Source organism: Musa acuminata, chromosome BXJ1-5, assembly GCF_036884655.1.
Source record: "Musa acuminata AAA Group cultivar baxijiao chromosome BXJ1-5, Cavendish_Baxijiao_AAA, whole genome shotgun sequence".
NCBI lineage: Eukaryota > Viridiplantae > Streptophyta > Magnoliopsida > Zingiberales > Musaceae > Musa > Musa acuminata.
The window spans coordinates 28,346,920-28,357,842 of record NC_088331.1 but is presented as its reverse complement, the minus strand read 5'-3'; the positions used below and the strand labels follow the sequence as shown (position 1 = coordinate 28,357,842).

The following is a 10,923-nucleotide window of genomic DNA, read 5'->3' as shown; positions in this document are numbered from 1 at the left end:
CGGCCGAGGCGCTTGGTGCAGGTAGGCTGTAACCGAGGTGATGGCCCCGGGCGTAACACGACCGAGGCGATACTTGGCTTTTGATCAGTGTTTGGTCGTTTTGACCGTTGTGCGGGCGCGGGCAGCCAGGTTGCCTTTTGCCTGGGGAAGATCAAAGGGCCACGCCTTTTGGGCGTCGTCGGTTTTCGAGGTTGATATGATTAGGGGCTTCGTACTTCACACCGCGCTGTGATTAAGAGCCGTGACAGCCGAAGTTATGGTGATGCGGCTTTTGCGTCTTCGCAGCACATCTCAGTAGGGGAAGGGTCGCCGCTTCGGTGGGAAATAGGCTATAAATAGCGCTCCGTCGGTCTCTTTTACTTCTTGGTACCTGCATTCGCTTCAACCCCCTCTTTGGGTGACTTGGCCTAGCACTCTTCAGCCGCCCTGCCTTCCCAAAAGCTCGGTAAGGATGGCTTCCCCTCCGTCGTCGTCTCCTTCTTCGCCTCCTCTTTCTGGTGCCGCCGGTGAGGAGGTGGCGTTGGCGAGCCCCCGCTCGTCGTCCGAGGAACGGGCCACCAAAGCCCTTGAATCGCTGATGTGGCCGCATGACCTCGACTCCACCGTGAGCGAGTCATCGCTGGGCCTCCTTCGGGACCGTTATGGTATCCCGACGGAGTTCACGCTCCTTGCCCCTGAGCCGGGGCAGCGGGCGTATGATCCCATTCCTAGGGGCTTTGCCCTAACCGTAGATGCCTTCGAAGCCGGACTACGCCTACCGTTCCACCCGGTCATAACCTCCTGTGTCGCGTGGTGGCGCATTTCTCCTTCTCAGATGGCGCCGAATTCTTGGCACTACCTGGTGGCGTTCCTCGGGGAATGCTACTACGCCCGAATCACCCCGAGCCGGTCTCTTTTCCTTTCCTATTTTCGCCTGTCCAGGGGGTCGGGGGGCTATTACTTATCTGCCCGACCTGGTTTCTGGGTCAGCGGGGCTCCTTCCAGCAACAAGGGGTGGAAGGAGTGCTTCTTCTATGTCTGCCATCCGGAGAGTTGGAGCTTCGGGCTCCGGTGGGCGGCGCGTGCAGTTGATAACACTGCCCTGGCCTTGGATGAGGGGGAGCTCCGAGCCCTTCGAAGATTGAAGGAGATCCTCCCGTCTTCCAGAGTCATCCGAAAGATGACCGAGGCGTGGTTGGTCGAGGCGGGCTTGAGCCCGGTACCTCGAGGTATGCCTTGAGAAGGTGGCGGTAGGCCCTCATGTTTTATTTTCCTCTTTCGGGGTGCTCACCGAGGCCGATGTGTTTTCGCAGAGATGGTGAACCTTGCTGCAGTGCGCGGAGAACGCGCCCCGTCCGTAGCATCTCCACGGCGTCAGGTCAGCCTAGGCGCCGGCATAAGAGAGGCGCTAGTGGAGCTCGAGGATGCCCGCCCTCGGAAGAAGGCCAAGGTCGGTGCTTCGAAGAAACCGACTCCCCCGCGGGCTCAGGAGAGCGTGGGGGCGGCGGAGTCAGGCTCGCATGACAGGCGAGGGCGAGGTCGGGGCGAGGCAGGCCCGAGCAACGAGGCGGGGAAGGCGCCGCGGGAGCCCTCGATCCGAGAGTTGTGCCATCTGCCCGCGGGGCCGCCGAACGACTTCTACCAAGCATGCCTGATGGGCGAGCTTTCCGAAGGCCAACCCTATGACCGGTTGGTAGCCCGCTGGGGTGGGGCTGACCCGCGGGACCCGGGTGTGGGCCGATGCGGAGACCGCGGCTGCGTTCATCCGAGGGGGGCTGCATCCCGACCTGGCTCGCGAAATGTATACTCTGCCATCGGACGTCCTGCTCGGTAAAACCGTGAAGTCGCTGCTGTGGGTAAGTGCTCCGCTGTTGGCTTCCGACCCATGACGCAATCGAGGGTTCTGACTTTTCCTCCTATAGGGTCAGCACTACGCTATGGCATTGGCAGATCGTGTTCGCGACTCGGGCTGGGCCTTGGGTATTTTGTGCGATCGCAACGCCGAGCTACGCAGGCAGCTTGAGGAGGTTCGTGCGGGGGCGGCTCCTGAGGCGGTCGCGGCAGCCGAGCAGCGCTCCTCGGAGCTTGAAGCGGAGGTGACGCGTCTCCGGGCTGAGGCAGGGGCGACCGAGGCTGAGGTCCTTCGCCTAAGGTCCGAGGCGAAGGCGGCGGAGGAGGAGAAAGACAACCTCCGAAGGCTCCTAGAGGGGGCGCAGTCCGAGGCTTGCCTGGCCCGAGGCGAGGCGGCCGCCCTTACCCAACGGCTGGAGGGGGCTTTGGCCGACGCGAAGGGGGCCTCGGAAGCCCTGGCGGCCGAGCGGGAGCGGCGGCCAGAGAAGGAGAGGGAAATAATCGAAGCCTACAAGCAATCCCCCGGCTTCCAACTCGGGCTGGTTCGGTCAGGGCAGGTTACCTACGAGTACGGGTACCGGATAGCCCTGGGCCGATTCCGGACATGCCATCCCGGGTTGGGGGTCGAGGCGGATCCTTTTACCTCGCACCCCGAGGACTTGGACGTAGACATGCCGGAGGAGGTTCCTTTCGACGATAGCGTCGGGGGCCCCGATGGCTTAGGGCAGTCTTGAAGTCGGCTCAGCCGAGCCGTTTTAGCTTCTTGTAACTTTTGTAGTCTTCGGGTCAGGTCGCAGTTGTAATCCCGTGCTTCGTAAATTCTTCTCCTAGTGTGCCTTTTCGCTTCGAGAGTTGTCTTGTATTCTCATGCTTCAGAAATTGCATAGCTTCGACTTGGGATATGTTAACACGGGTATTGACCTCAGACAAAGAACCTTTTAAGGTTCTGGATATTCCACGTTCTCGGCAATGAGGAATCGTCCATCGCTGTGAGCCGATACGTACCCGGTCGGACCACGCCGATGACCCGATATGGTCCCTCCCACTTGGGGGCCAGCTTCCCCCTCGTTCGGGTCGGGTCGCTGACCTCGACCCTTCGTAGGACTAGATCGCCTAACTTGATCGGTCGGGGTCGTACCTTTCTGTTGTAGACCCTGGCGACGACTCTCTAGTGAGAGAGGGCCTTCAGGTGCGCGTCGGCACGTCGCTCCTCGAGCATGTCGAGGCTGGCGCGAAGTCCCTGGTTCGAGGCTTCCTCGTCGTAGCTCCTCGTCCGAAGCGTGGCGATAGCCATCTTGGGTGGTAGGATGGCCTCGGTTCCGAACGTCAAGCTGTTTGGGGATTCTCCGGTCGCAGTCTTGGGAGTGGTGTGCAGCGACCATAACACACTGGGGAGCTCGTCCGTCCAGGTCGATCGGGCCGCAGACACTCTTCTTTTGAGGCCATCCAAGATGGACCGGTTGGTTACCTCGGCCAACCCGTTCGTCTGAGGGTGGGCCACCGAGCTGAACCTTAGTTGAATGCCATGACGGGCGCAGAATTCCCGGAACCTTGTGCTTGCGAACTGAGGTCCGTTGTCGGTGATAATGGCCCTGGGCAACCCCAACCGAGTTACCAGGTTCTTCCACACGAATTTCTCCATCTGATGTTTCGTGATCGTCGCCAGTGGCTCGGCCTCGACCCACTTTGTGAAGTAGTCTACTCCTATAATTATGTACTTCTGCTGTCCAAAAGCCGGTGGGAAGGGACCGAGGAGGTCCAGCCCCCACTGGGCAAACGGCCATGCGCAGTCGATGGGGCAGAGCGGAACCGAGGGTTGTCGAGGTGCACAGGCGTGTTGCTGGCACGAACCGCACCGCTGCACGTAGGCTTTCGCATCTCGGCACATGGTTGGCCAGTAGTAGCCTTGGCGGAGTATCTTGTGCGCCAAGGTTCGTCCGCCGATGTGTTTGCCGCAGACCCCCTCGTGAGTTTCGGCCAGGACTGTCCGTGCTTCGTTAGGCTCCAAGCATCGCAGGAGGGGATGGGTGAAGGACCATTTGTAAAGCCGACCACTCTCCTCGGCGTACCACGCGTGTGTGCGGCGCAGACGCCGAGCTGCGACTTCGTCGAGGGGGAGAGTTCCATCCCGCTTGAAGCGTAGCAACTCTTGCACCCACGTGGTCGGCGCACCGCCTGGGGCCATAGTCGCTACTTCGATGGCGCGAGCGGGGAGCTCCTCAATCTCTGGCCATGCTTCGGGGGTTTGTCTTGACGCTAGCTTAGCGAGCGCATCGGCTCGCTCGTTTTCCTCCCTCGGAACATTAGATAATGTAAAGTAAGGGAATCTCGCGGTTAGGTCTCTTACCCGTGCCAGGTATTTGGCCATGGTTGCGTCCCGAGCTTCATATCCACCGCTGAGCTGTTTGGCCACAAGTTGCGAGTCGGTGAGGACGTGTATTGCATCCACCTGCATCTCGAGGGCCAGCCTCAATCCCTCTAGGAGTGCCTCGTATTCCGCCTCGTTATTAGTGGCTTTAAACCTGAAGCGGAGGGAACGCTCGAACGAGCGTCCGTCAGGGGCGAGGAGGACCAGCCCCGCTCCGGCATCCCTCGAGTTGGCCGAGTCGTCCACGTGTAGGATCCAAGCCTCGGGGGTTTGCTCGAGATCTCTATCCATCGGAGCTAACTCCGCGACGAAGTCGGCTACCGCCTGGGCCTTCATGGCAGTCCTGGGTACGTAACTGATATCATGTTCACCGAGCTCCACCGCCCATCGGAGGAGCCGACCTGCAACATCGAATTTTGTTAAGTCCTGCCGGAGAGGCTGGTCGGTGATGACTTCCACCGGGTGCGCCTGGAAGTAAGGGCGCAACTTCCGAGCCGAGAGCACCAGGGCGAGTGCGAGTTTTTCTATCGGCGGGTAGCGCTCTTCAGGTCTACTCAGGACGTGGCTAACATAGTAGATCGGGAGTTGCGGGCCGGAGCTTTCCTTGACAAGGACGGAGCTGACCGCATGCGGGGAGGCTGCTAGGTAGAGTCCCAGCTTCTCGCCGGGGGAGACAGAGGCAAGCCAAGGGAGGCTGGCCAGGTGCTGCTTTATCTGCTTTAAAGCCTCCTCGCATTCCGATGTCCATTGGAAATTCTTCTGGTTTTTTAGCGCCTTGAAGAACGGGAGGCAGCGATCGCCCAATCGGGCGAGGAAGCGGGACAGGGCAACAAGTCTTCCGTTGAATCGCTGCAGGTCCTTAACCGTCCGGGGGGACTGCATATCGATTATTACTTGTACCTTCTCCGGGTCGGCATCGATTCCTCTCTGGTGTACAATGAATCCTAGGAACTTCCCGGAGGTGACGCCGAAAGCGCACTTTGTGGGGTTGAGCCGCATGCCGAACTTGCGCAGCGTGGCGAAGGCCTCGGCCAGGTCGGCAAGGTGCGTTCTGGCCTCTCGGCTTTTCACAATCATGTCGTCCACGTAGACTTCTATGTTTCTGCCGATTTGATGGGCAAACATCTTGTTTTCCGTCCTCTGGTATGTGGCTCCGGCATTTTTTAACCCGAACGACATGACCTTGTAGAAGTATATCCCTTGATCGGTGAGGAAAGCCGTATGCTCTCTGTCTTCGGGCGCCATCCTGATCTGGTTGTACCCTGAATAGGCGTCCATGAAAGAGAGGCGTGCGTGCCTCACCGTCGCATCGACTAGCTGGTCGATCTTCGGGAGGGGATAGCAGTCTTTAGGATACGCACTGTTGAGACTGGTGTAGTCAACGCACATCCTCCAGCTTCCATTGTGTTTTTTCACGAGAACTACATTGGACAACCACTGAGGATACTTGGATTCTTCTATGAAGCCTGCCGCTAAGAGTCGGTCCACCTCCTCTTGTATGGCGCGTTGTCGGTCAGGGGCGTGGCGCTGGGGCTTTTGCTTCACTGGGCGAGCATTAGGTGGGATATTGAGATGATGCTCCGCGACCTCTGGGTCGACCCCCCCTTGTCCGATGGGGACCAGGCGAAGATGTCGGCATTTTCCCGTAGAAGACCGACGAGCTGTTCCCGTTCCCATTCGGGTAGTTCCGATCCGACCCTAACCGTTTGGTTCGGCCGCGCTTCTTGTAAAGGAACGTCAATAGTGGATCCCCTCGGCTCGGGGTGAGGAGCCAGTTTCTTCGCTTCTCGCGGATCTTCCAGGGGCGCCTCGGCCCTGGTTCTCTTGCCCAATGAGACGGAGGTAAGGTAGCAGCGCCTGGACTCTCGGGGGCTTCCAGTGACTTCCCCGACCCCCTCGCGAGTCGGGAATTTGACGGTCCGGTAGTAGGTCGAGACGACGGATCTGACCTTGTTGAGGGTCGGTCGACCGAGTATGGCATTGTAAGCGGTGGGAAGGTCGACCACCAGGAAAGTGGTCATTACGGTCTTCGATCTCGGCGGGGTCCCCACAGTCAGAGGCAAGGTAATGGCTCCCAGGGGCGATTTTGAATCTCCCGTGAAGCCGGTGAGCGCCGAGCAGATTGGGCTTAAATTTTCCCTGGCCAGGCCCAGCTTCTGGAAGGCACCGAAGTAGAGTATGTCGGGCGAGCTTCCCGTGTCGACCATGATTCTCCTCATTTGTGCGTTGGCTACCTTGGCCGATATCACCAAGGCGTCGTCGTGGTCGGGTCGCTCAGCAGCTCCGGTTGGGAAGGTGATCTCGGGCTCGGGCTCGTGTCCCGAGGCTTTGTCGGGAGCGGACCGGACGTACACCTTCCTGCCCGACATGGAACTTCCTCCGGATGCGGGGCCTCCGGCTATGACATCGATGTGTCGCTCGACAGGGCCCTCTGGGCGAGGTGACTGCTCCTTGTTCGGCCAGAGGTACTGGCCGAGATGACCTCTGAGGATGAGCTCCTCGATTTGTCTCTTCAACTCGTAGCACTGCTCAGTGTCGTGCCCATGTTGTCGATGGAATCGGCAATACTTTGAACGGTCTGCGAGCTCCCGCGGGTTCTTCATTGGGTGAGGGTCCCTGAGCAGCCCCTTCCCTCTCTCGTGTAGGAATATTTCAGTCCGGGAAGAATTCAAGGCGGGAAGAGGAGGCCTCGGGTCAGGTATGTCCAACTTTCGCTGGGAGGCGGTAGGTTGTTGCTGTCGGGGCAGTTCTGACTTGACCTTTTTGTGCTCCTCCCGCTTTCCAGCCATCCAGGTTTCCGCGGCGATAAACTGACAGGCACGTTGGAGCATCTCGGGGACCGCGACGGGGGGCCGCTCCACCAGCGACCAGAAGAACCTGGAGGGCCGCAGGCCAATCATGAAGGCTTGCATCAAGAGAGAGGGGTGAGCATCCGATAATCCATGAATTTGTGTTGTAAATCGGTTCACAAAGTGGGAGAGGGGCTCGTCCTCCTTCTGGTTGAGCCCCAAGAGCAACGCCATGGACGGCTTTGGTCGGGCGTACGCAAGGAAGTTAAGCTCGAAATCCTTGGCGAGCTGGTCGAAGGAGGCGATGGTCCCTGGCTTCAGGCCGCTGTACCACGCGTGGGCTGGTCCCCGCAGGGTCGTCGGGAACGCCCTGCACATCAGGGCGTCTGAAGTCCCGAATAGCGCCATCTGGGCCCGAAAAGCGGCCACGTGGTCCGCCGGGTCGGTTGCGCCGTCATACGCATCCAGTGAGGGGAGGCGGAAGTGCGGCGGGATCGCCTGGTCCTGTATCTCGGGGATGAACGGAGATCCTTGGTGTCCGTCCGCCCCGAGCTCTCCCTTTGACTTACGAACTTCCTGTTGTACCTCGTCAAGCCTTTGATTGACGAGGCGCAGCTGAGCTCGTAGAGCGTTCGTCGAATCGATAGTCGGAGCCTCAGGTTCGGGACGGCTCACCGTGTCCTCTGCTTCCTGGCTCCCAGGACGAGTTGTGGGGTTTCGAGGCGAGCCAGGAAGCTTTGGGAGTGGCACGTGGGTCCGGGCAGGGGGCTCCTGTTGTTGCGAAGGTGGCGCCGCATGCGGAGAGGTTCACTGGTAGACGATAGTCTGCACCATGCTTATCAAAGCTCGGACCTGGTGGGCAAGGTCATGAAAGGCCTCGGGTGACACTTGCGACGGGTCGGCGGGTGCACCGCCGGGGGCCGACAAGCCCGGGTCGTTGAATAGTCGCCAGTAGCGTTCTGATACCGCTGCGGGGCGTTCGTCGTGGGTTTCGTCACGCCGTTCCCCTAAGGCGGGGAGCTCCGCATTTGAGGATCCGCTGAGGTGGATTCGCTGGTCGCCTGACATTTGGATGCGGCCCTCCTTCTAGCGCCAATCTATTACGGTAAGTAACTTTTTAGCCGTGACTTCGGGGTCGACGCGGCTGGTTCAGGGCTCCAAATGACTCGGATGAGACGTGACTCCCTTTGAAGTCCCGGGGCGACGGATGCGGGGGATCTCGCTGGGAAACTTTGCCTTGTCGAGCAGGCTTAACAGCGGTCGGGTGCCTGCACACAGGTCGGGTCGATAGCTCGGCCTGACCCCTCCGACGATCAAGTCAGTGGGGAGAAGTATAGTATTTATACAGGGGGTTTGATGTTACCTGATGGGCCATCCTTCAGGAGGAGGGTCGTACCTCTGATGGCGTCTGTCGTCGTCGCGGGCGTTGCGTGGAGAGCCGAGCTTCGGCAGGGTGAGGGGAGCGTCGGTCAGCCGAGGGGGTCTGGGTACAGTGGGTGTGGGCACATGTCGTGTCGTCATTAACGTTCGTTCTGGGGTAGTGTGCCGCACAGGGTGTTCGACGTGCGGGGTGTATTACGTCAAATCCGGGGTGCTATGTCAGGTCTGTTTTTTACCCCTATCAGAGGCCGATCCCCTCGAAGCGATCATTATCATTTCCTTTTCTCTGCTTTCTTCCATGGTAAGACTTTAGGGTCTTTCCATTTGGTATTAGAGTGATAATAAGATTTAGGGTCTTATCATTTAGTATCAGAACCTGATCATTTCTTTCATTTATTTTACGATAAGACTTTAGGGTCTTACCAATTGGTATTAGAGCAACGATCCTTGGCGCAGCCCGCTGCAGCCTTGCTTCCCTTCTTCCCCACCACCACTACAAGGCAACTCTTTCTCACCGCCGGCGTTGCTTCTCGGCCGATCGACCAACGCCACCGCTCCTTCTCCTCGGCTAGTGACCTTCGACCACCGGTTGACCACCGCTCGACCTCCAAGCTATCCCATCTCGTTCAAAAAAAAAAAAAGAAAAAAGAAAAGAAGAAATAAGAGAGGAAGAAGAAGCCGCAGCCACCCCTACGTCCCCTGCTTCTGGCCAGCCCACCCGCTGCTGCTACTCTCCGGCCAGCGCCCACCATCGCCCCGCTTCCCGGCCAAAGGCCACTGCCACCTATCGCCTCCCACACAAGCCACCACCACTGCCTCCTTCTCCACCACTGCCCGCCTCCCCTTGCATCTCAGCACAACCGCTCGACCTCTCCTCCTCGGTGATCGTTGGTGACGCTACTCCCAACCGCGCCACCACCGCTGCCTCTCTACCGCTGCTCGCCTCCCCTTGGGTCACAGCCGCAGCCGCCGGTTGTCGCCCTCCTCGCGGCGACCGAAACAGGGCAACTCACGGATTGCCCTTGTTCCCAACTGCATCACCACCACTTTTCCTAGCTGCCTTGTAGCCGCTCGATCACCGGGCCCACGACCTCTCCTCCTCACGTCCCCATCTCGCTCGAGCGAGAAGGACCACCGACACCGCAGCCGCAGCCGTCGATTGCCGCAGCCCCTCCTTGTAGCGGTTGTAGAAACAGAGCTTCCTCTATTGACGTAGCCCCTCGTCGATCGCAGTTGCTCCTCGAGTGTCGTAGCCTTCCAACTGACCCACCACCACTGCTAGCCACCGTGCGGCGACCATCACTCGCCTCCTAGCCGTCGCTCCCCCTGGCTCGGGTAAGAATGACCGCTGCCACTCCCCCATGGTCTGCCCTCTTGGTGACTGAAACAGGGCAATCCTCTTGCTGCTACGAATGTCGGTTGCCACCACCGTGGCCGTTGCTGCCCAGCCAGCGACGATGCCGCTCACCGCCCAGCCTGCCACCATCGATTCTTATTTTCCACTGCAGCCTCAACCTCGGCAATGCCGCCACAACCGCCCTCCAATAGCACATGCAGCAAGCTCTTGTGCGGCCACTTCAACCTCGGCAACGCACGCACCGACTCCTCTTCTCAACCTCGGTCGCTTCAACAGCACCGTCGCGTCCTCAACCGCACGCGATCCCTTGGCATCACCAACGCCTCCTTCTGTAGTGCGGTAGAGACAGAGCAATGCTGCCGTCCATCCGCACCATCGCAACCACCTCAGCGAGGTGACGCTGCCCCCAACTGCACTACCATCGCTGCCTCCCAGCCCTCAGCAGTAGCGATCCCTCCACGTAGCGACTACAGCAAGCATCGTTGCCTCCCATGCAACGAACATAGCTACATCCCTGCATCCTCGCAGTAGCCCTTCATTCCAATAGTGCTACCACCGATTGCATCACAACAATAACACCGAGTAAGATAGTGATTTATGCCCTAGTCTTGACATCAAAAACAAGAGTTGAGATTACAGATATGTAGTCTTACAAAATGGCCACCGATAACTCAGTGAAAGCACAAATGGAAGCATTGGAAATTAGAATTGAGAACCGGTTACAAGAAATACTTAATGATTTCAAAATGACTTACTAGGGAGCCTTAGTAAATTTCAACAAGGTGGGAGCTCAAGTTCTACGTTGCACATATATAAAAATACTAGAAAAGGGCCCGAGGATTGTGACACAATCTACTCATACATGAAGGTGGATGGACAGCTCGCCAAAATTTGTCAGACTTCTACAAGGTTAGAATATCATAGTAGGTTTGAAAGATTGTCAAATCAAGCTAGGGATTGGTCGGAACGATAACTTTTGGATACATTTATTGAAGGGATTATTCCAAAGATCTAGTGTGAAGTTAAGGCTCATCAACCCCGCACTATGATAGTTGCGATCTCATTCGCACATCTACACAAGAAAAAAATCAATAGGGAAAATCATGAAAATAGATGTGACAATAACCAGATGATCAGTAAGCCACCTGCCCCATCTATTCCCAACCAATGCCTTGACACCCGAAGACTAACCTAAGAAG

At 58.3% G+C, this 10,923-nt stretch overlaps 2 protein-coding genes across 2 annotated transcripts; both read right to left on the bottom strand.

Annotated features, from left to right (window-relative positions):
- Positions 1-2,998: 2,998 nt before the first annotated feature.
- Positions 2,999-5,587, bottom strand: LOC135673930 (uncharacterized). Its single transcript, XM_065183329.1, has one exon. The coding sequence runs from the start codon at positions 5,585-5,587 to the stop codon at positions 2,999-3,001; it is 2,589 nt and encodes an 862-aa protein (XP_065039401.1).
- Positions 5,588-5,739: 152 nt separating this feature from the next.
- On the bottom strand, positions 5,740-7,221 carry LOC135673928 (uncharacterized). Its single transcript, XM_065183328.1, has one exon. The coding sequence runs from the start codon at positions 7,219-7,221 to the stop codon at positions 5,740-5,742; it is 1,482 nt and encodes a 493-aa protein (XP_065039400.1).
- Between the last annotated feature and the right edge of the window lie 3,702 nt (positions 7,222-10,923).